This window comes from Elephas maximus, chromosome 11 (assembly GCF_024166365.1).
Source record: "Elephas maximus indicus isolate mEleMax1 chromosome 11, mEleMax1 primary haplotype, whole genome shotgun sequence".
NCBI lineage: Eukaryota > Metazoa > Chordata > Mammalia > Proboscidea > Elephantidae > Elephas > Elephas maximus.
The window spans coordinates 91281121-91304589 of NC_064829.1; the positions used below are offsets into that span (position 1 = coordinate 91281121).

The 23469-nt window shown below is 50.7% G+C and overlaps 1 protein-coding gene across 4 annotated transcripts in view; it reads right to left on the reverse strand.

The window, feature by feature from the left end:
* Nucleotides 1-7880: 7880 nt before the first annotated feature.
* Nucleotides 7881-23469, reverse strand: part of EPN1 (epsin 1) — a 36240-nt gene continuing 20651 nt past the window's right edge. Inside the window, exons 4-11 of one of the 4 annotated variants that reach the window (XM_049900854.1) lie at nucleotides 18710-18834; nucleotides 17791-17865; nucleotides 17100-17183; nucleotides 14874-15171; nucleotides 14053-14163; nucleotides 13783-13866; nucleotides 8803-9060; nucleotides 7883-8604 (exon numbers count right to left, since the gene is read on the reverse strand). In XM_049900854.1, the coding sequence (XP_049756811.1) occupies nucleotides 8396-8604; nucleotides 8803-9060; nucleotides 13783-13866; nucleotides 14053-14163; nucleotides 14874-15171; nucleotides 17100-17183; nucleotides 17791-17865; nucleotides 18710-18834 (1244 nt within the window). In that variant the 3' untranslated portion in view covers nucleotides 7883-8395. Of the gene's footprint in view, nucleotides 8605-8802; nucleotides 9061-13782; nucleotides 13867-14052; nucleotides 14167-14873; nucleotides 15172-17099; nucleotides 17184-17790; nucleotides 17866-18709; nucleotides 18835-23469 lie in introns of all 4 variants that reach the window. The other 3 variants (XM_049900853.1, XM_049900856.1, XM_049900855.1) reach the window with 3 other exon arrangements.

Here is a 23469-nt window from a genome sequence, read left to right on the forward strand (position 1 = left end):
TCCTCATTGAAGATGTCCCAGACTCCCCATGCAGATGCTGTCACTTGTCCTACAGGTGACAGGATAATGGAATCTCTGTGGGGAGATGGGGTCCAGGAACCATGTACCTATAACTATGGCCTCAGGTGTCCTGGGCTCATCATGAATGACACTTCCCTGTTCAGAGCTCTGGAGCAAAGGGCAAGCAGGTGAGTGCTTCCTTACATTTAAGCTCAGGGCAAGAACAGAACAGAGAGGTGGGTGTCCAAGAGGAGAGAGACTCAGAGTGCTGTTGTGTAGAACGCTGGGCATGATAGGAACTGACCTGCCTTGTCATGAGCAAAGCCATCCACGCTGTGGTCACGCCAGGAAAGAGAAGGGTGTGTGCTGGGGAGTCTTTCAGGGTGAGACCAAATATGGGGCCCCCGCAAAAACCTGTATGCCAGACTTTGATTCACAGAGACAAAGAGGGGGGCAGTTTCTTTGGAATCTGTGCCCAGCCTTAGACCCCAAAGTCACTGAGCTACTCTCTCAAGCAATAGTCTGCTCATTCTCTCAGACCTAACAGACTGAGGTTTGAGTGTGGATATGAGGGGACAAACTCATGTGCAGTGCTTGGAGTAGAACTCAAATATCCAAACTTAATACAAGATTTACCGACGCAGGCACACATACATGTTCAAACTGAAATACAGGGACAACTAACCTATGGTATAACGACACACCTAGTTTTCTTCTCTAAAATTCCACTGCAGTGTGATGCAATCTTCTCAGTATTTCTCCAAAAATTTTCTGGGTTAATTGCTGGTTATTTTCTGGATACTGTGTATGAGTATTGCTCATATTTGTATCTCTCTATGCAAGTGGGAAACCCTGGTGGCGTAGTGGTTAAGTGTTATGGCTGCTAATCAAAAGGTTGGCAGTTCAAATCCACTAGGCACTCTTTGGAAACTCTATGGAGCAGTTCTATCTGTCCTATAGGGTCGCTATGAGTCAGAATCAACTCAACGGCAACGGGTTTTTTTTTTTTTTTCTTTTTTTTTAATGAGTCAGAAAGGGCCCCTCTCTCCTTCTTTAACTTGAGGCAAAAAGGGAAGAGAAAAAAACGTTCGTGGGATGAACTCAAGTTAATCGTCATATCCAACAAAACAGTGTCACTGCTGGAATGTAACTGACCTCTTCTTCCATTTTTACACTTTATTATTCTTCTCACACATCCCCGGATATAATAAGTCATCAAAACAAGGAAACAAATGATCTCTACGTTAACATCACTTTCTAATTACGCTAAATGAGGGCTAACTTTATTCCAGTCACTGTGATCAACAAGTAACATGAAATCTGCATGGTATGTTCAAACCACTGAATGATTTATGTTCTATTTAATTCAAATTTTACTTTTTAGATAAGAAGACAGTGGCACCGAGTGATTAATAAAATTCCCACATGACGCTAAGCTAAAAAGGGATGATCTTGACACCAAGTAGGAGTTTTCTGGCTCCAGAGGCTGGACTGTTGACAACTTGCTCTCTTGCCTGTAACCAGGAGTCCTGGTTTTATCCCCATGTTAAAATGAGGTGGCAAAGGTTCTGAGAGGTCAAGGCCATGTTCTAGTACCTCAGCGTAGGTGACTGGGAGTCAGGACCACGACCCAGATCTGGTGACTCCAAAACTGAATCCATCACGGTGTTGCTTCCTGTATTGTCTACATCACAGTTTCAAAAGTTATGCTAAATTTTCTTGAAGAATAAGGTATTTTGGCAAGTCTGAGATTTGGTTTCAGATTCAATTCTCTCTTCTATACCTGATAATGGCTACTTGTTCCTCAGGAAGAATTATGAATAATTGCCTCCTGGAAAATTCACACTTTAAACTACAATAAGTCAGTTTGATGTTGTATCTGACAGAACCATGTTATTTAGTCCTAAGGACTCCGGGCCAAATCAAACTTTAATGTGACCCCATGTGTGCAATCAGAGACTTTGAGGTCAAGGACCTAGCTTGATGCTTGTTTGTAAAATCCAGAACCAAGCAAAAGAGTCAGACAAAATATCAACCCTCAACAACTAACAAAGAATTCAAATGATCTGTGTACTGGGGCTAGGGACTGGGGTGTTTAATTTTTGGTGTGCACTGAGGAGGTTTGGGGCCACTCAGGAACTGCTGACCAGGATCTGACTTCTCAGCAATATGTGCTATGATCATTGGAGCATGTAGACATTAATAATAGTTTATACCACTGGTGAGCTTCTCTATACCCAGTCTATACTGAATAAAATATCCGAGGACATTTTTAGAGTTACTGTGTTTATTCAAAGGGCTATGAATTTTTGAACAATATTTTGTTTCTGGTCACATTGTCATGTCATGACTTCGCCAAGACTGAAAGTTGATTATTTTCCAGTTTTATTAAGTTACATAATTTTCTAATTTTCGTATTACTTTGGGTTTTTCCTTCTCATTTTCATAGGCTAACACATTTTTATGACAGGCAGAATGATCATGATCTCTGATGGTGGACAGTACATCCCAGTCTTTGAGTCTTTCACTTATTCATTGACCTAGTACTTGTTTATTTTATACCTACTATGTGTCACCACATTGAGTAACACGTCACCTAAATTCAGGGATCTTCCATTCTGACCAAAGTGTCGGCGAAGAATATTGAATATACCATGGACTCCCAAAAGAATGAACAGATCTGTCTTGGAAGAAGTACAACCAGAATGCTCCTTAGACTACATCTCACATACTTTGGACATGTTATCAGGAGGGATCAGTCCGTGGAGAAGGACATCATGCTCGGTAGAGGGTCAGCGAAAAAGAGGAAAACCCTCAATGAGATGGATTGACACAATGGCTGCAACAATGGGCTCAAGCATAACAACGATTGAGAGGATGGTGCAGGACCCGGCAGTGTTCTGTTCTGTTGTACATAGGGTTGCTATTAGTTGGAATTGACTCAACAGCACCTAACAACAGCAACACATTCTGTTGAAGAGTGAATATAAAAGCAAATAAAAATAAACACTAAAAAATAATTGTGAGAATGAAACTGATTTGGGGTGCATTTTCCTGAGTATTCCCTCCCTGTGAAATACAAATGCATCCAATTTTAGGATTCTCAACCCCTTTTCCAAGGTTGGATAACCAAGAAGATTCTTGGTGTCTGCACTGCAATAGCCCTGCTTTTCCCACCACAGGACACTGGTATCCTCCCCATGTCTTTTCAGAAGCAAGCCCTGAGAACCAATGAGCAAGTGACTCTGAAAACCTTCTTTCTTTCCAAAGTTGTGGTTGAGACTCTGGCCAGTGGCTCTCTCTTCTTCCATAATGTCTCTCCAATCCTGACTGGACACAGGATGAGGTCCACACACACCATTTTTGCCTATGTGCCCTGGGCAACTCCTTGGTTCTTCTCTCCTCTAGGATTCCCCAGATGATGGCAGCTTTTCGCCTTAAGAACATTCTGTCCAGTCTTGGGTGTAAACTTTTCTATTACATCTGTCGATTGGCTTGTAGCACCACCCTGTGCTCGACCTGTATCCTGAGCACCTATCAGGCCATCACTCTCATCCCTGTGAAAGCAGAGTGGGCAACAGTCCGAGGAAGAGCCCCCAAGGTCATTGGTCCTTCTTGTTGCACCTGCTGGATGTTCAGTGTCTTGACAAATATCTATACTCCTTTTGATAGTCACTGGTCCATAGGGCACTTACAATGATACTACCACCCAAGACAAGTGGATGCGTTCACACTTGCGTGTCAGTGCAGGCGTTGTTGCTTTTTGGTCAGCCACTGACACCTTGTTTATTGGCCTCATGATCGGGGCCAATGGCTCCATGGCGCTTCTCCTGTGCAAACACCAGCAGAGAGTGCAGCATATTCACACCCCCAGTCACTCCCACAAACATCCCACTGAGATCATAGCCACCCACAATCCTGATACTGGTGATCACCTTTGGCATCTTATTTTTTATCTAAGTGTTTTTGTATATGTACGTGTAGGGGTGATGCATGTCTCTCAGATTTTGGCCTCATGTTTTCCCACTGTCAGTCCCTTACTGCTGATCCTCAGGGATCCTAGAGCTACAAGCTTCAGTTCTTGAATTGTTGAAAATCTCTGTTAGAGGGAAAATATATAGAAGAGAGCTTCTATAATATCCATAATTACTCTGTTCAGTGATCATTTACTGAGAACCGATTTTTAACCTAAAATTCCAGTGACCTTAGGAGGTCAACTCGATACTGTGGCAGCATTGTGGGATCTGACAGTCTATTGATGAAATCATGAGCTCATAAAGATCCATAACATTATGGAGGAAACTGATTTCCCCCTCTACCAGTGCCACTGTATAGAATAAACCTCCTCTTCCGAGAGTAACCTCATAAAGAGTTTCCATAAATTTTATCTCAATGTAGATGTGGCTAATGCCTGACATAGTTTGGTGCAGAATTCCATATTGATCCAGATAATTTTTACTCCAGAGTGGCTAAGATTCTATTTCATAGATATAGATAACTGGAAGATGGAGGGTGTGCTTATGTAGTGTTGTGTGCCATCATTTCACACACATTTCTTTCAATATGCTGGGGTGTCACACAGGAAAGCGACGGTGTCCAGTGGATCCTCATCAGAAACCTTGCGTATTTTCTTTAACTGGTTGATTCTCAGTCAATTTTATTGATTCAAAGGATGGAGGAATATTAGGGAGTTTGGAGAAGCTGCCATTCATGGACTTGTCATTTAGATTTTTACTTTTCACCATTAAAGAACAGAAACCAGGGACTTCAGTATCTGTCTTATGTCCCCCCGCCCCATTACCTTTTGCCTTCCTTTAGGTTAGTCTCTTATTTCTTTATTCCTTGTGTGCAAGCATGTGCACGAGGGGGGAGTCAACTCCAAAAATTGTACACATTTACATGAGACACTGTGGGTGTCTACAGCTGTAAGTCAACAGAAAATTCTACAGCACGCATCTGAGAGAGAAGGAATGGGTAAGTGTGGGGGCATGTGTAAGAGACTCTGTGTGAGAGGTCTCGTGTGTGTGTGACTAGTGTGTCCTGTGAGAGTGAGAAGGCCTAAGACTGGGAAAATGTGTTCAGTGTTCACGCCTAACGTGTTCCCAAGCAATACAGCCTACATGTTGAGCAGAAACAGCTCTCAAAACCGGGCTGCGGGACCCTCGATCCCTGGCGCCATCTGCTGGTTGACAGAGCCACAAGCCCAAAAACCAAAAACCAAACCCGTTGCCGTCGAGTCGATTCCGACTCATAGCGACCCTATAGGACAGTAGAACTGCCCCCATAGAGTTTCCAAGGAGCGCCTGGCGGATTTGAAATGCCGACCTTTAGGTTAGCAGCCGTAGCGCTTAACCACTACGCCACCAGGATTTCCCCACAAGCCCAAGAAATCGAAAAAACAAACCGGTTGCTACGGCGCCAATTCCCACTCGTAGTGATCCTATTGGACAGAGTAGAACTGCCCCACAGAGCTTCCAAAGAGCTCCCGGTGGATTCGAACTGCTGACCTTTTGGTCAGCAGTTGTAGCACTTAACCACCTATGCCACTAGAGTTTCCAAGAAAGGTCTCCTTGTTTTTCCTCACAGCCCAACCCCCAGGCCCTAAACTGGGTCACAACTGAGGAGCCCTCCGTGGTCCACGGTGGGGGGGGGGGCTACATTGGGCGACACTGTCAGAGGGGGCGACACCAAATGACTGTATAAAAACAAGTAAAACTTTTTCTTAAGCCCAGTTTACAAAGCTAAAACTATGCTAACTCACTTTTTGAATCTTCTAATAATTTTTTTTTTTAATAAGCTTTGGTCAGAGCTGTGATTATTACGCAATAAAAATGGCTGCAAATCACGTGGTTTTGTCTGCACGTGCTCCAAGCATGAGCTACTGCTGCTAGTGTTTTTATAGTCGTTGATTTTGTCAAATTTTCTGGTGTTTTAGCTACAATATTGTGCTAATTACTATTTGTGAACCTATTAACTTTTTTGAGCATGAAGTAGTAATTAAAGGGGAAGAAGGAGTGATATACAGGAATTACAGTTTGTGAATAACATTAGTACAAAAAAAATAAATAAGGATTTTATATGGTCAGGTACAGGAGGAGATCTATGGGGGGTTACACCAACTCTAGTGATGCTCTTGGGCTAGAGCTGCTCAGCCCAGAGCATGACACCTGAAACATGGGGCCTCAGAGCATATTTGCCATTGAGTCTGTGAAGGAAAAAAAATGAAGTATACATGGCGAGAATAAATTAATGAATCATGAATGAACTTACTCAATATTAAATGGTGGAATACCAGTTGCCTGAAGGCCAGTCTATTCAACTCACGGCAACCCCGTATGTATCCGCGTAAAACTACTCCATAGGGTTCTCAGCGGCCGGTTTTGCAGAAGCAGATCACTCGGCCTTTCTTCTTAGGCACCTCTGTGTGGACTGACCTTTTGGTTAGCAGTTGAGCATGTTAACCATTTGCACTACCCAGGGATTTCCAATTATGGAGCATCTCTACAAATCAGGTGTTCGTATTTGAAGAACCCAAATAAGGGGCCAAAACTCAAAAGCCGTTGCTATCAAGTTGATTCTGACAGCTGCACCCAGAGGGGTTCCCAAGACTCAGAAGTCACACACCTCAGGGTTATACAGGGCAGCCCTCCTCAACCTGGGAGGGGCTACACGAAGGGGGCTACCAAAGTGAGATCGAGGCTGGCTATCACCCCTTCTCAGTGGCCCTCCTGATACTCAGGCTGGCGGGGGGGAGGGGTGGCTCTCTGGGCCCCATTATAGCATATGCCCACGTGTCGCGATTGCCCGTCTGTTTGTCCACTTGGCCTCTTAACCAGGGAGCATCTCCTGAGCAGAGGCAAGAATGAACTCCGGCTGATCTCCAGGTCCTGACTCCGGCATGGCCTGCAGCCCATTGTTGGAATGTCCGAAGTTAATTGCCCCAGGAGTTAGGACCTGAAGCCAGGGACACACCGTGCCATAAAAGCGACTTGGCGGATCCATCTGCGCAGAGGACGGCGGACCCGCCTCTCAGGACTGTCGGAGGACCCGCTGGGATGGCAGTGATAAGAAGAGGTTCAGCCAGGACAAGACCGAACATGCCCGGCAGGGGGTGCCCGGCCCTGTGGGCTCACCAGCATAGGCCGCCTGGGATTCGGGCCCAGCGGGGGCTCCCTGTGCAACGATGTAGTGCCGCTTAGTGTTGATTAGTGATGCCTGGCACGGATCGTTGCTCCCCGGCATAGACTACTGACGCCTGGGGTGTTCTCAGTGTTCTTCGCCTAGGATTGGTGCTACCTACCATGGATTAATGATGCCTAGCATTGATCACTGCTTGCCCAGAATCTGTGCCTAGCATGATTTGTGCTAGGTGGCACAGTGGTTAAGAGCACTGCTGCTAACCAAAAGGTCAGCAGTTCAAATCCACCAGGGGCTCCTTGGAAACCCTATGACGCAGTTCTACTCTGTCCTATAGGGTCTGTATGAGTCGGAATGGACTGGATGGCAATGGGTTTGGTTTGGGGTTTTTAACCAGGTAGACTAGTGCTGCCTGCCATGGATCAGTACTACCTGCTGTGGATTAGTGATGCCTGCCCTGGGCACAGGTTATGGCAGATATGACACGTGCCTTGCAGAGATAGTGTGCATTGTGTATTTGCCATCTCTGAGTAAGAACCCTTATCACTGACCTCTCCCTTAACGCTCAGCGACCCCGACTTCAACACAGTGTCCGCTGGTCACAATCTGAAGCCAGCACACCCAAGTACCAAGTCACTGGCCCAAGCAGTCTGCAGCTCCTACAAGGCTGCCCCCTCCCACCCTCCACACAGCTGAACCCCATCAAACCCCAAAGGGGCAGGAGATTCAAGGCTCCTGAGAGAGGACTGCCCCACAGGTAAGCAAGGTGAATCCAGAGCCCTAGGTCCCATGGCGTAGGGAAGGGGCTCCCAGGGACACAAACCACAGAGGGGAATGTGGGGGAGCCATGCCCAAGAGAATTGCCATTTATTCCCAAAGTTGCCAAAATCATCACCAAGGATTCACCGAGGGGTGCATAAGGGGGACAAGGAGGCTCCAACACTGATTGAGGAGAGGTCAGTAATTTGGAGGGAGGGAACGCGCAGGGGGACCCCCAGTTGGCCCTCCCCCTTCTAATGCCACAGGAAAAGGGTCCTCCTCTTGCCAACACCCCTCTCACCCCCCAGGCCCAGTTTCTCTGTGGGGAGGTAGAGTGGGGAGGCAATTGGAAGAGGGCGTAGTGTGAGTGGGCCCCAGGAGGGGGAAGGGGGCTGGGTGAGGATGGGGGCCCCCATTTCACATGCACTCACAACACTGATCTCCTGGGGAGCAAAAATAGGGAAAGCCAGGCCGGGCCAAGTCCCTCTTCCCCCCTGGATTATAGGAGGAAGGGGTTAGTGTTGGGGGCTGGGGGGCCCGGGGGCATCATGGGGGGCAGGCCAGGGCCCCCCCCAAGGGGAGAGATGTACGTCGGTGGTGCACCAGGGACTGGAGGTACGGGGCTGAGACGCAGCTGGTTCAGAGTGAGTGTTGCAGGGGGCACAGGCTGGAATGGGTTGGTGACCGAGGGGCCGGAGGCTGGGGCACCTGTGAAGGAGAGACAGACAGACAAGACACACAGCACAGGGTCAGCGGCAATCAAATCAACTCTAAACCCATCCTGGGCATACAGATGCACCAGGAACCACGTCCCTGCTCACATGAGGCCCCAGCCTGGCCGGGCCACAGGGGAAGGACCCAGGGACAGAGTAGTAGGTCAGGGGCAGGGCAGACGGGGCTACTCACCGCTTGGCAGGAAGGGATTGGAAGCCTTGGTTCCAGGGGGTGTGGGCCCTGGCCGGCTCACCAGCGAGTCCAGGTCCACAAGGGCCGCGTTGGGCCCCAGGAATGACTCGGGTGTCTTCCGTGTGGGGGGTGTGGGGGTTGGGGTAGCTGCAGGTGGGGGGCTCCCCACAGCCTCAGCCAGCGAGCCCCCGACACCACTCATGTCAAAGGCCCCAGGACTACGGGCGGGCACCTCTCCTGCAAGCAGCTCCAGCTCCCCTGGAAGAAGCAGTTGAGAGGGGCTCAGGGAGAGAAAGTTGGAGGGACTCCGACCCCAGGAGTCAGAGTCTCTGGGCAGCTCAGTGCCGAGGCTCCACAGAAGGCCAGTACCCAGAGCCCTCAAAAGGGAGGAGGACCGAGGCTCAGAGAGGGGGTGTCAGTGGCTACAGTGGAGAGCCCAGAATCAAAAGCAGGTGGGTTCCCCTAGGATGGCTATTAGCAAGAAAACAGAAAATGACACGTGTTGGTTAAGGACGTGCTAAAACTGGAACCCTCATCCACTGATGGTGGGAATGTACAATGGCGCAGCTGCTATGGAAAAGTTTGGCAGTTCCTCAAAAATCAAACATAGAATATGATCCAGCAATTACACTCCTAGGTATCTACCCAAAATAACGGAAAGCAGGAACACAGGCACATGCACACCAGTGTTCACAGCACCATCATTCACAATACCCAAGGGTAAAAACAACCAAACTGTGCACAATGTGGTCTGTACACACACAATGGGATATTATTCAGCCATACAGAGAAATGAAATCCTGATACATGCCACAACATGGATGAACCTTGAAAACATTATGCTGAGTTAAATAAGCCAAACACAAATGGACAAATATTGTATAATCCCACTTATATGAAATATTTAAAGTAGACAAATGCAGAGACAGAAAGTAGATTCGTGGTTGTCTGGCGATGGGGCTGAAGTTGGAGGGAGTTACTGCTTAATAGACAGAACTTTTGTTTGGGGTAATGAAAAAGTTCTGGAAATCAACAGTGGTGATGATTGCAAAACACACACACACAGATGCGTTTGATTCCAACAGAGGTAGAAGTAATAACGGAACTAGAGTATCACTACTTGGCAAACGCTGTAGTAGTAACTGCTTCAGGCAAAAATCATCAACGAACTCCAAACCCAGTAGGTGAGAAACGGGATATTAACATACTCGCAAAAGGTCTCCCCACAAGAAGGAACATGGTAGCTTTAGAGTGGCCCAACATTCGCCAACACCAACGACGCCAGTAGACCTGATGACATTTGATGGCTTGAGATCTGATTTCTCTTTTTTAAATAGATTTAAGAATTCTATCTACTGTTGAAGGAGCCCTGGTGGCACAACAGTTAAGCACTCAGCTGCTAACCAAAAGGTCAGTGATTGGAACCCATCCAGGGGCACTGCAGGAGAAAGATCTGGCAATATGCTCCCATAAAGACTGCTGTTGTTATGAGTGCCATCAAGCCGGTTCTGACTCATAGTGACCCCACATACAACAGAACAAAACACTGCCTGGTCCTGCGCCATCCTCAAAACCATTGCTATGTTTGAGCCCACTATTGCTGCCACTGTGTCAACCCATTGTGTTGAGGGTCTTCCTCTTTTTTGCTGACCCTCTGCTTTACCATGCATGACATCCTTCTCCAGGGACTGGTTCCTCCTGATAACTTGTCCAAAGTATGTGAGACAAAGTCTCGCCATCCTTGCTTCTAAGGTGCACTTTGGCTGTACTTCTTCCAAGACAGATTTGTTCATTCTTCTGGCAGTCCATGGTATATTCAATATTCTTTGCCAACACCATAATTCAAATGCATCAATTCTTCTTCAGTCTTCCTTATTCACTGTCCAGCTTTCGCATGCATATGAAGCGAATGAAAAATACCACAGCCTTGGTCAGGCGTACCTCAGTCTCTAAAGTGACACCTTTGTTTTTGAATACTTTAAAGATGTCTTTTGCAGGACATTTGTCCAATGCAATACGTCGTTTGATTTCTTGACTGCTGCTTCTATGGGCATTGACTGTGGATCCAAATAAAATGAAGCCCTTGACAACATCAATCTTTTCTCCATGTATCATGTTGCTTATTGGTCCAGTTGTGAGAATTTTTGTTTCCTTTATGTTGAGGTTGTAATCCATACTGAAGGCTGTAGCCTTTGATCTTCAACAGTAAGGATCTACAAGTCCTCTTTACTTTCAGCAAGCAAGGTTGTGTCATCTGCGTATCACAGGTTGTTAACGAGTCCTCCTCTAAACCTGATGCTGCGTTCTTCTTCATATAGTCCAGCTTCTCATATTATTTGCTCAGTACACAGACTGAATAAGTATGGTGAAATGATACAGCCCTGACACGTACCTTTCCTGATTTTAAACGACGCAGTATCCCCTTGTTCTGTTTGAATGCCTGCCTCTTGGCCTATATACAGGTTCCCCATTAGCAAAATTAAGTGTTCTGGAATTTCCGTTCTTCTCAATGTTATCCATAACTTGTTATGATCCACATAACTGAATGCCTCTGCATAGTCAATAAAACACAAGTCAACATCTTTCTGGTATTCTCTGCTTTCAGCCAGGATCCATCTGACACCGGCAATGATATCCCTGGTTCCACATCATCTTCTGAATCCTGCTTGAATTTCTGGCAGGTCCCTGAAAATAGACTGCTGTAGCCACTTTTGAATGATCTTCAGCAAAATTTTACTTGTGTGATGTTAATATTGTTCAATAATTTCCACGTTCAGTTGGATCACCTTTCTTGGGAATAGGCATAAATATGGATCTCTTCCACTCAGGTGGCCAGGAAGCTGTCTTCCAAATTTCTTGGCATAGATGAGTGAGCACCCTCCAGCGCTGCATCTGTTGCTGAAACATCTCAATCGATATTCTGTCAATTCCTGGAGCCTTGTTTCTCACCAATGCCTTCAGTGCAGCTTGGACTTCTTCCTTCAATACCATTTTTTCCCATAAAGATTACAGCCTAGAAAACGCTGTCGGTTTTCTACTCTTCACATGGGGTCACTATGAGTCAGAATAGACTCAGAATCACCTAACAGCAGCAGTATCTAATCAAAAGCAAGTCTGGAAAATTGAGAATTAGACTAGACAGTAATCTAAATTAATCCTGGTGTGATGGAGGAGGGGAAGTTGGCGCTGTAATATCTCCCTTCAGGGTGTTAAAGTCAACCAGTGGGAATGTATTTCTGTTCCACAATTGAGGTTCAATAAAAGTTTGCTTAATTAAAGTGATCAAAGTTTAAAACCAGACCAGTTGCCACCGAGTGGGTTCTGACTCATGGTGGTCCCATGTGTGTCAGAGTAGAACTATGTTCCATAGGGCTTTCAATGGCTGATTTTTCAGAAGCAAATCACCAAGCCTTTCTTCCAAGGTGCCTCTGGGTGGGTTCAAACCACCAACCTTTCAGTTACCAGTTGAGCACTTAACCATCTGCACCAGCCAAGGACTCCAACCCAGACATACCCCAGAAAAACCAAACCAGTTACTGTCAACTTCTACTCATGGTGGTCCCATGTTGTCAGAGTAGAACTGTGCTCCACAGGCTTTTTGATGGCTGATTTTTCAAGAGTAAATGACCAGGCCTTTCTTCCAAAGCACCTCTGGCTGGACTCGAACCTCCAGCCTTTCAGTTAGCAACCAAATGCTTAACTCTTTATACTACACAGGGACTCAGATCCATACCTCCCTCTCAAAAAACAAAACAAGTTGCCACTGAGTTGACTTTGATCTTTGATTCATGGTGATCCATGAATCAGAGTAGAACTGTGCTCCACAGGGTTTTCAATGGCTGATTTTTCAAGAAGTAGATTGCCATGCCTTTCTTCCAAGGCCCCTCTGGGTGGCTCTGAACCATCAACCTTTCCATCAGCAGCTGAGTACATTCATCATTTGCACTACCAAGGGAATCTGATCAAGTTAAGATCCCCAGTATATCATGTGCCTCCTGATAAGAAGACCCAACGTCACTTCTGGGGCACCCCTGCCAAAAAGACAGGTGGATCTGATCACAAGGAAGCTTCAGCGCAACCCAAACTGAAGAACATTCGAAAAACAGTCAGCTCTGCCAACACATCGCTGTCAAGAGAAGACAAGTAAAACTGCTGTGAGCTGAGGACCACTCAAGAGGCAGGACATCTGAGTGCAACACGTCCCTGTGGGTGGGACCCTGGTCCGGAGAAAAACGCTCTCTGCCATAAGAGACATGAGTGGGGCAACTAAGGAAAGCGCAATGTCTGCAAAGAGAGGAGAAGTCCCTGGGCTACCTTCCAGGTCCTGATCAGTGTACTATCAGGTCCCCAGAACAGAGAAGCTCCTTGCTTTTAGAGACACTGAGTGAAAGGTCCCTGGATGGCACAAGTGGTTTGCACTCAGCTGGTAACCAAAAGGTTGGCAGTTCAAACCCAACCAGCAGCACTGCAGAAGAAACAGGCCTGGCAATATGCACCCATGAAGACTACAGCCTAGGAAACTCTATGGAGCAGTTCTACTCTGTGTAACACGGGGGGGGTCTCCTAAATCACAAACCACTACCAACAACAACAAAAACAGCAACAGGAACAGTGAGTCTGCAACCGCTCAAAAACAGTTTGGACACAGTGGGGAGAGATTAGCATTGTGGACTCACAAGGAAGGCAATAATTCACTGTACTCTTTTTCCAGCTTTTCTCTAACTCTGAAATTATTCCAAAACAAAGGTATTTTTTTTTTTTAAAGATGGGTAGATGGGTCTGTCTCAAGGGACTGCATTCTATCCCAACTAGCTCTTCACCTCTCATCAATACCTCCCTACCTGCTGAGGCAGAGGCAGGGAAAGTAGATGGTTGGGGCTCCAGGACTCAGTGCCACAGGGGGGATGGGGTATCAGGGCCACTGGGAGCCAGAAGGGGATTCAGTGGCCGTGGCGGGGGGTTGGGCGGGAGGTTGCTCACCTGTGCTGCTCCCAGAAGTTGGCAGGACCGTCCGTAGTCGGTCAAAGTCAGAGAACTCATCAGGCTCTGGGTCAAATCCCCCGACTGCAGAGTGGAGACCAGAATGTTCCACTAAACTCCCCAATGCCCCACCCCCACTCCCAGGTACCTCAGACACACACATTCACACACACGTGCAACACACACGTGCACACATGCACACACACAAACACACAACCACGACTCCGCCCAACCCACCCCAGGTCTCCAGGCCCATGACCTGCCCCGTACCTGTGGTGCCATTAGTGCTAGCCTTGGCAGGTGATCCCCCCCAGGGGTCCGAGAAGGCCGGGGCTGGCGCCCAGGGATCGGAGGCGGGGGGCCCACTGACCGGGGCCCCACCTGCTGAGAAAGGAGGCTCTGCATGAGAGGCAGGCTGCCTGTCAGCCTGGCCCCCCCGCACCCCTGTGTACACGCCCAACACCTACCACCCTGCACAGGACCTCACCAGGCTGGCCCTCCACCCAGCACGCTACCCCTCAGCTTGGGGCTCAGCTTGGGGATCTAGGGCCACGTCTCCTCAGTGAAGATTGTGGCTCTAAATTTCCTAAAACCACAGGACAGTCTTCATAATCAGAGCCCCTCACTGAAATACATCCCTGTAGGCCTCCCCTGCAGTCAGCCCAACCAGCCTCTTCCACACCATCCCCAACTCGTCCCTGGCTCTCCCAGACATGTTCTGAGCCCCTCAAGCTGTGATACCCCCAGGCCTATGAGCACACTGTACTCCCTCCTTTTCAGACTGAGGCCTCACCTCCTCCAAGAAATCCCTCCAGATCTTCCCTGCCCCACACACCCACCACCACCACCGGAATGAGAGGCCTCATCTGAACAACGTGGCCCTTCTGCTGCCTCACCACCCGCCCCGCCCAATACCCCTCCCAGCCTGCCTGCCCTCCTCTACAGTTTCACCATCTACCACTTCCCCAGAAGCACTCTCATGCCACACGCACCAGCCCCTAAGGAACAAGCTGGTCCTTCAGGGCCCAGTCCCCGCACTCTCCCTGGGCAGTCTTATCTGGCCCCCCACAGGCTCCTCCTTGGGCACTCACCATCAACACTCCCCCACGGGTCAGGTGTGGGTCCCTCTCCAGCAGCAGGTGCAGGGGTCCCACCCCAAGGGTCGGCCGTGGGCCCAACTGGGGCAGCAGGACGCCAGGGGTCCCCAGAGGCTGGCGTCGGGGCACCCCAGGGATCAGCAGCAGGAGGGACAGGTGGTCCCCCCCAAGGGTCTGAGGCGGGGGCAGCAGTGGGGACAGCAGCGGCCATAGGGGCTGGGCCCCCCCAAGGATCCGATGTAGGCTGAGGAGCTGGGGCCGTGAAGACATCAGCAAGATCCATGAGGGACGACTGCAAGGAGACAGGAAAGCATGAGTCAGGAAGGGGGGCCGCCAAACGATCCGAAGACATGAAACAAGAAAGAGGTCCCTCCAGGCCCTGGGGAAGGACATTCCAAAGAGCGAGCACAGACCATTCCAGGAAGCAAAGCAGATGGGGGCTAGGTGCCCAAAGACACAATGATCCAGGACAGACTGGACAAGGGGGGAAGGGCGAAGGCTGAGCCCGAGCATACACGGCCCACCCACCCATCGGCTCTTCCTCTCTAAGCGGCCTTTGTGTCCACCTGTCTCTGTCCACCTCCAACTGCCCCACTAGGCCAGCCCTCCATCCTGGCACAGCAGCAGAGAACCACAGCTGGGCCTTACTCCCACCTAGGTCCTCATACCAGTCCACACCTAGGCCAGCTCCACTCCCTGAGTACCCTCTCTAACCCTTCAGCTGGAGGCACTCTTCCCTCTCGGGTCTCCACCTCAACTGGCCTTCCTCCGGGGAGCCCCAGCTGGCTCCTGCCCCGACTAGGTCAGGCCCAGAAAATAAGGCCAAGTTGCCCTGAACATGCCTGTCCTGATGCCCACCTCACTTCCCTGTATGCTTCAGGCTCTCCAGAGCCCCCCGCCCGACGCACACATTTCCCTGTGTTCCAGGGGAGGCACGCGGCTCAGGCCCAGCTGACAAGCACTGACTGTCCCTTTGGGTACAAATGTGCCCTCCCCCCTCAACAAACATGCCCATCAGCACCTTCCTGGGGAGATACGTGGCCTCAGGAAAAGATCTTCCTCCCCACTGGGTGACCCGAGGTCCTCCCTTCAGAAGGAAACCGGGGGGGTGGAGTCAGGCCTGCAGCCCCCTCACTACCCGGATCCTTCTCCACTGTCAGAGGTACTGATATAGACCCTGCAGCTAAGGCTGCTAGAACAGGGCTTCTGCCGACCAAGAAGCCCAATGTGGCAAGTGAAGGCGCCCCTCTCACAGGGCCGGCTGTGACCTACTGCAGATGGTGGGATGTGGTAACTGGAAGGATGATGAGCCCTCAGGAGTGAGGCCTGGCAGCCCCACGCCCACAAGATGCCAGCCACCGTGGCACTGTAAAGACTCTGGGGACAAACTGGTGGGTGTTGAGTGGCCACGGGAAGTGAGGTTGGAGGACATGCGGCCGGCTGGGACATCCCAACAGAAGCTGCGTGAGACCTATCGAAAATGGACCAGAAGAACTGCATGCTGAGCCCAGTTGGCCTGAGAATCAACCGTCATGGACACAGCCATGTGTCAGGAGAGCTGGCAGCATAGCCATTGGTAACTGAAATGTCAATGATGCGATGGCTGTCTCCACTGTCAGAGCAGAGGCTCCAGGGCAGGACCATCGGGTCCTTGGTGCCCAGTGCCCAAAAAAAGGTAATAGGCCAACAAGTCCCAAGCTGTCTCCCTTTAGCAATTATCACGTCGCATTTCCACGTTTTCCCGGTCTTCTCCCTATTCAACAGTGATGACTAGCAACAGCGGCGCTTGGTATGAGGGTGACAGCAGTCACAGCAGCAGTGGCCACACATAGCTCAGAGCTTACACAGCCCCAACTGCCCCATCTGGGCATCCCTCCACGCTCTTCCCCAGTCCTCACAATGACCCCGTGAGGCACAAGTGAGCCTCTCTACCTGCAGGAAAGGAACCTGTGAAGGTACCAGGTTGCCTGTCCACAGGTGTTGGGCTCCCCAGGAAGGGTGGGTCTTATTTCCTAGACTATTTCTCCAGCTCCTCCCAGAGACCTGGCCAGAGCCAGAACCAGAATGAATGAGAAGACATGGGCAACAGTAATCTGGAGCGGGCAGGGGTGAATCCTTACTCCCTCCTCATTAATGACCCCCTCCTCAACATCACCCATTTTCCTCCTCAGGGTCCTCCCTCCTCAACATCACCCCCCTCTTCCTCAGTGCCCCCCTCACCTCCTCCTTGCTCCCAGTCTCCCGCTTGCTCTCCTCAATAGCCATCTGTAGCCTCAGGTCATCCCCTCGACGAATCCGCTCTTCCTGTGTTGGGGGTGGATGGAAACAGACGGCAGAGGGAAGGGCAGGGCACAGAGGTCAGAGTCTGAGACAGAAGTCAGGGGGAGAGGAGGGTCCAGAACACCAGTGCTGCCCCCAGAGCCCTCTCCCACCCTGACAAATGTGACTAGAAATTAAAATGGGATGTGTACAATGTATGGAATAGGGGGAATGACCAAGGTCCAAGAACAAGAGGGAATGAAGACTAATGGTGGTGCCATGTTGGGGGACAGGCCCAGGGTGTAGGGAGGGGGCTCAGAGACGCCTGGGAAGCACCGAAGATGGGGGAGACATGGTGGGTAGCTGATTATCTGCACTCAGTGACGCTCTGCGCAGAGTAGGGGTGGCGAAGCCACAGGAGGGAAAGGAAGGGCCTCATCCGAAGCAGCTAAACCTCCCTGTGTCACGCCCAGGTGTCTGTCTGTGTGTCTGAGATTGTCTGATGCTCAGCCCCACAGCCAGAAATACTAAGCTTTGAAAGTGTACAGAGCTGTGAGCTGCAGACCCAATGGCCAAGACCCAGGAAGGGAAGTGTAAGGGTGGGACCCAGGGGTCTGCGGGTACTCTGGGGAGGGGCAGGCGCTGCTCTGACCTTATCATGCTCCTCACGGCTCAAACTAAGGGCCAGCTGGAGCTGGACGTCGTCCTCAGGGCCGCAGGACGGGGGCTGAGGGAGAGAGAATGTGAGGGGGGCCAGGGAGCCGGGGGCCAGCAAGACGGAGAGAAAGAGAAATAGGGAGAGTGTGGGCGGAACGGGGGCTAGGGGCCAAGGGAGAGAGAAATGTAAAGAAAGAGAAACAGAGAGAACCTGAAGGGGGTCAAGGGGCCAGAGACCAGAGACAGGCAGAGAGAAAGAGAGACAGAGAGAGCATGAGGAGGGACAGGGGCCAGGAGCCAGCGATAGAGAGAGACAAAACAAAGGGAGAAAACGACAGAAGGAGCATGAGGAGGGCCGGGGGGCCAAGAGCCAGCAAGAGAAAGAGGCAGAGAGAGACAGAGGCAGACAGACAGAGAGAGCATGAGGTAGGCCAGGGGCCTGGGAGAGAAAGAGACAGAGTGTGAGGAGGGCCGGGGCGGGGCCAGAGGCCAGGGCCAAGATACAGAGGGAGAGAGAAAGAAAACAAGCCAGAGTCCCAGACGGAAAGGTAGGGGCAGAGGGAACTCGGGCCTGATAGCAAGAGTGAGAGAGACAAAAGAAATAGGAAGACAGTCCCCAAGTGGGATGAGGGCCAGAGTAAGGCAGAGACAGAGAGACGAAAACTGAGGAATAAGGCCCCAGAGTGGCAGCATGGGGGGCGGGGAGGTGCATAGGATGGGAAGAGGAATTGAGGGGCAGGGGAAGCATCCAGAAAGAGGGAGAAGGAAGGGTACTAAGGTAATTAAGGCTGGTGTGGAGGGTGAGGTCAGGAGTGGGGGTGGCAGGCAGGTGGGCAGGATAAGGAGGCTGAGGCCATGGAGGTGGGATGGAGAACAAAAGTGGACCCCCTCGCCCCTCCCCCCATGCCCGGTACCTGGTCGGCCTCCTCTTTGCTCATGGCCAAGGCCAGCTGCAGCTGCAGCTCCTCCTCCCCACTGCTCTGTGGCCACGCCTGCTCCGCCTCAGGTGGGGGCCCTGTGCCAACAGCCGCTGAGGAGGCTGGGGGAGAACAAGGGTGAGCACGCACCAGGGGAACAGAGAGGAGAAACCCCAAAACTAGACACAGACAGGCTTCTGTCTCCATGCTGGCACGGCCTGAGGTCCCCCAAATTATCCCCAAGTCTGGCCTGCCCCCACCCCATCCCACCCCCTCCAAAGGCTGAGTTTGAGGCTGTGAAGTTCCCCAGGGAAAGCCTGGGCCCAGACACCAGGCCTGCAGGAGAGGATGGGGGACCCACGGGGGCTGTGAGCTGGATTGGGCTACTTTTGTACTCACCCCAGGGAGGGGTGAGGGGCTGCCCCACCCACGAAAGGGCTAGGACCAGGGGGAACAAAAGTCTGCTGATACAGAGAAGGAAGGGACTTCAGGGACTTTGGGAGCCAGGATTCTGCCAGTGTCCAGGGGCCTAGGCACTCCCAGCATACTCAGAGTCTGTCTCAGAGGCTGGGGGCGGGGAGGGGGTTCCTTCCTCCTGTTGCCCACCTATGAGGGCTCCAGGTCTTGAGCAGCCTGGGGGCTCAATTTCTGGGGCTAGTCAAGAGCTGTGGCATCCTCAAGCACACGGATGGATTCAGAGTCAGGCTGGGGAGTGACCACCAGAGAAGATGAGGGGAAGTGCTTAAACAAGCAGGTGAGAGCGACTGCTCAACAGTGAAGGGTTTTGCTACCAGCCCAAAGACTGGTGGTTCAAACCCACCCAGAGGTGCCTCGGAAGACAGTCCTAGCGATCTGCTTCCAAAAGGTCACACCCTTGAAAACCCTATGGGGCAGTTCTACTCTGCATACATGGGTCACCATAAGTCAGAATCGACTTGAAGGGCGGATAACAACTATCTCATGAAGTCCCTGGATGATGCAAATGGTGAGCCCACTCGGTTCAAATTCACCCAGAGGTGCCTCGAAAAAAAGGCCTGGCGATCTCCTTCAAAAAAACCAGCCACTGAAAAGCCTATGAAGCAGTTCTCTGCATATACAGGGTCGCCATGAGTCAGATCTACTCAGTAGCTACCACTAAGAACAACAACCATGTTAAGTGTTCTGCAAAATAAAAACACCCGGCTGCATAGTCTGCACCTTCTCACCACCCTGCTCCTCCCTGCCCCCGAAACCTCATTTCCTTTCCCCAGTGTCCTGGGTGCCATCTTCTCCCCTTCACCCTGCCAAGCCCTGGGACCCGTGCGCTTTGTGAGGGGGACAGGGGAACTCCCTGTACTTTTTGCACAGTTTTCCTACTGTGAACCTAAAATTGCTCTAGAAAACAATCGGTCAACTCAACAAAAAGCAAACCACGTGGTACAGCTGGTTTTTGCTGATCATCAGGTCTTTCTTCCGAGATGCCTCTAGATGGACTCAAACCTTCAATTTTTCAGTTAGTGGCCAAGCGCGTTCACCATTTGCACCACCCAGGGACAGGGCTCGGCAAACTTACAAAGAGTGGGCAGGGCTGCCGGCTGTTTCCATATGACCCTGGTGATAAGGAAGGTTTTTACACTTTTAATTGGTTGAGTAAAAAAAAAAAAAATCAAAAGAAGACTACTTCAGACCGTGAAAACAACAGGCAGTTGGGATATCAGTGTCCATGAAGAACATTTTGCTGGCACCTGGCCCAGCCACACCCACTCATGCACAAGGCTAGACAAAGCAACAGTGCTGACGCCCAAACCCTGGAGCTCGCAGAATCTGGAACATTCACTGCCTGGCCATCACAGAAAAGGCTGGCTGACCCCGCCAACCATTAAAGACACCTCCCTGGGGGTCCCCCACACTTCCCTGCAGACAGCACCCCCATCTCTCTGCTTCATTTCAGCAAAACGCGGGATAATGGGGAGCCACCTGAGGTTGACGACTGTTCTCCCACCTGATGCCCTTCCTTGGGCCACCCCAGCCCACACCTTCCTTCGCCATCATCCAGCTTGATGCCCATCAGCACGTCTCCACCAAGCTCTTCCTCAACCTCTGAACAAACAGTAGGATCGGCCTCTGGGACCCCCACTCTTCTGCATGGCCCTCCTCCTCCTCGGTGGATTTGGTCCCGGCTACCTAGTCTCATGCCCTCCTCTCTCTCTGGGCCCACAACACCCTGTCCTGTAGCTTCAACACAGCCATGCCTCACACCCAGTGTGTCCTAACACCTCCACACGGACACCAGACAGTGACCTCAAGTCCACTTGAGGTCTAAACGGAGTGCTGCATCTTCCCCCAGCAAACTCACCTCTCCCATGATGATCCTGGGAGCAGGCTCCCTCCCCCACCTGCTGCCCCTGCTGCAGCCCCCTCCTCTCCCAGCGCAAAGCACAGGCCGCTCTTCTCAGCACCTGACCACCACCACTCCCAACACCCAGAAAACCCAACAGTCTCCTGACTGTGCTCCCAGCTCGTGCCTGCCCCACCTGCCCTCCACCCTTCTCTCCTAGTCCACTCTCCGGGAGCAGGTGGACTCGTATCTACAATATTCGCCACATCTTTGGGAGTTCCTGGATGGCACAAACGGTTAAGCGCTGCAAGCTCAAAGGATAGTGGTTCAAACCCACCCAGAGTCACCTGGAAAGAAAGGCCTGGCAATCTGCTTCTGGAAGATCGCACCCATTGAAAACCCCAAGGAGTACAGTTCTACTTTGACATACATGCGGTCACCATGAGTCAGAATTGACTTGACAGCAACTGGTGTGTAGGAATTTACTGGAGGGTTTTGCTCAAGAGGGAATCCCTGGTTGGTGCAAATGGTTAACATCCTTGGCTGGTACACAAAAGATTGGAGATTCGAGTACACCCAGAGGCTCGTCAGAAGAAAGGCCCAGTGCTCTACTTCTGAAAAATCAGCCGCTGAAAACCCTACGGAGCGCAGTTCTACTCTGACACATGGGGCGGTCACAAGTCAGAGTCCAGGGCAACTAACGACAATCACGTCTTTAGCCTCCCTGAGGCAAATCTCTCACAGGCTTCCCACTGCTCCCACAATGCTGTTGGTCAACTGTTTTTGGCCATGACCACTCAGGAAGTAAGTGCATCTCATAATGAGCCACCGCACTGAAAAGGTTTCGTGGGGCAAATTTTACCCTTACTACCTGCAGGACATTCTTTCCACTTCTTCTATCTCGATTCTTTTTTTATTTTAACTGTCACCACCCACCAAACTGATTTTACCACTAATGGGCAGCTCAGGATCAGTAATTTTAAGAACTCCTAAAGGGAGTCCCGGTGGTGCAATGGCTAAGTACTCAGGTCAGTGGGTCAAACCAACCCAATGGCTCCACGGGGGAACGACCTGACAATCTGCTCCCGTAAACGTTACAGCCTTAGAAACCCTGTGGAGCAGTTCTACTCTGTCATATGGAATCGATATGAATCAGAGTAGACTCGACAACACCTAACAACAACAAAAACAAAAACACTTGGAAAGGTTAACATGCTCATCTGCTAACCAAAGGCTGGAGTTCAAGTCCACGCAGCGCCGCCTCGGAAGAAAGGCCTGGAGATCTACTTCTAAAATATCAGCCATTGAAAACCCTACGAGGCGGAGGGGCGGGGCCAAGATGGCAGAGTAGTCAGACGATCCTCTTAGAACAAAGACCCAAAAAAACAAGTGAAAAGATTACATTTATGACAAGCTGGAAGCCCTGAACATCAAATGCAAAGTTAGAAAATGGACTGAGCAGCAGGGGGAGGGAGAGACAGTTCAGAAGCAGAGTTGCCGGACCTGAATCGCCAGGAACCCTCAGGCACCATTCCCGGGAGCGGCGACCCTGAATTGCTGGGAACTTTCAGGCAACACTCCCGGGAGCGGCTACAGTGGGCTGCTGGTAGCATTCAGCCAGCCGCAGTTTCCTCAGGAAGAAACACCCAACCACACAGCTTACTCCCACCTCCAGAACCAGAGAAGAACAGCGCTCTTGGCAAAAGCTAAGTACTTGTGTATATTTTACCACATGCCCGTCCCAAAGCCAGCTTCGGTGGCTGTGGATTTCCCTGGGCCTGAGATAGGTCCTGTTTCACGATCTGAGCCATTCTCCCAGCCTTGTAGAAGGAATAAATTCACAGTTGGGGAAAAGATAATCTGCCAGCTCCACTATCCTAGGGAGCTCAGGACAGAAGCGGCTCCTGCCCAGGCATTAAACAGTCCGTGGACTTTGAATACCTGGACAGAAGCGGCTCCTGCCCAGGCATTAAACAGTCCATGGAACTTGAAAACCTTTCCCCACTGCATCGACCTGTGCAGGCCTATTTTAGGAGAACAGGCCCTTGCTGGCAGACTACAACTGTTTCAGCTGTGTGGTGGAGAAGTGGGTGTTTGATGGCTCATACCGCTTTGCCTATTAAACAGGGTCCTCACCTACCCACATCAGGGGCCTAAGGGCTGGTGGCTCCACTCAGGTCACGCGGCCACCCGCGATTGGGGTCCAAGGATAACTGGTACCTCCCAGTCCTTACAACCAAAAGCACTGGGTGTCCAAGGTCCATCTGCAGAACCTGCCCACCTGTGTGCTCTAGGGAACAGGGACACACTCTCCTCACAGACACTCAGGGGATGGTTGTCAGCCCCCTGCCTTGTTCAGAGCGTGACCCCCTGCTGCAACCAGATACCGGTACCTATATCAATCACCCCTGCCCCACTAAGACTACAGGACAGAGGCTGT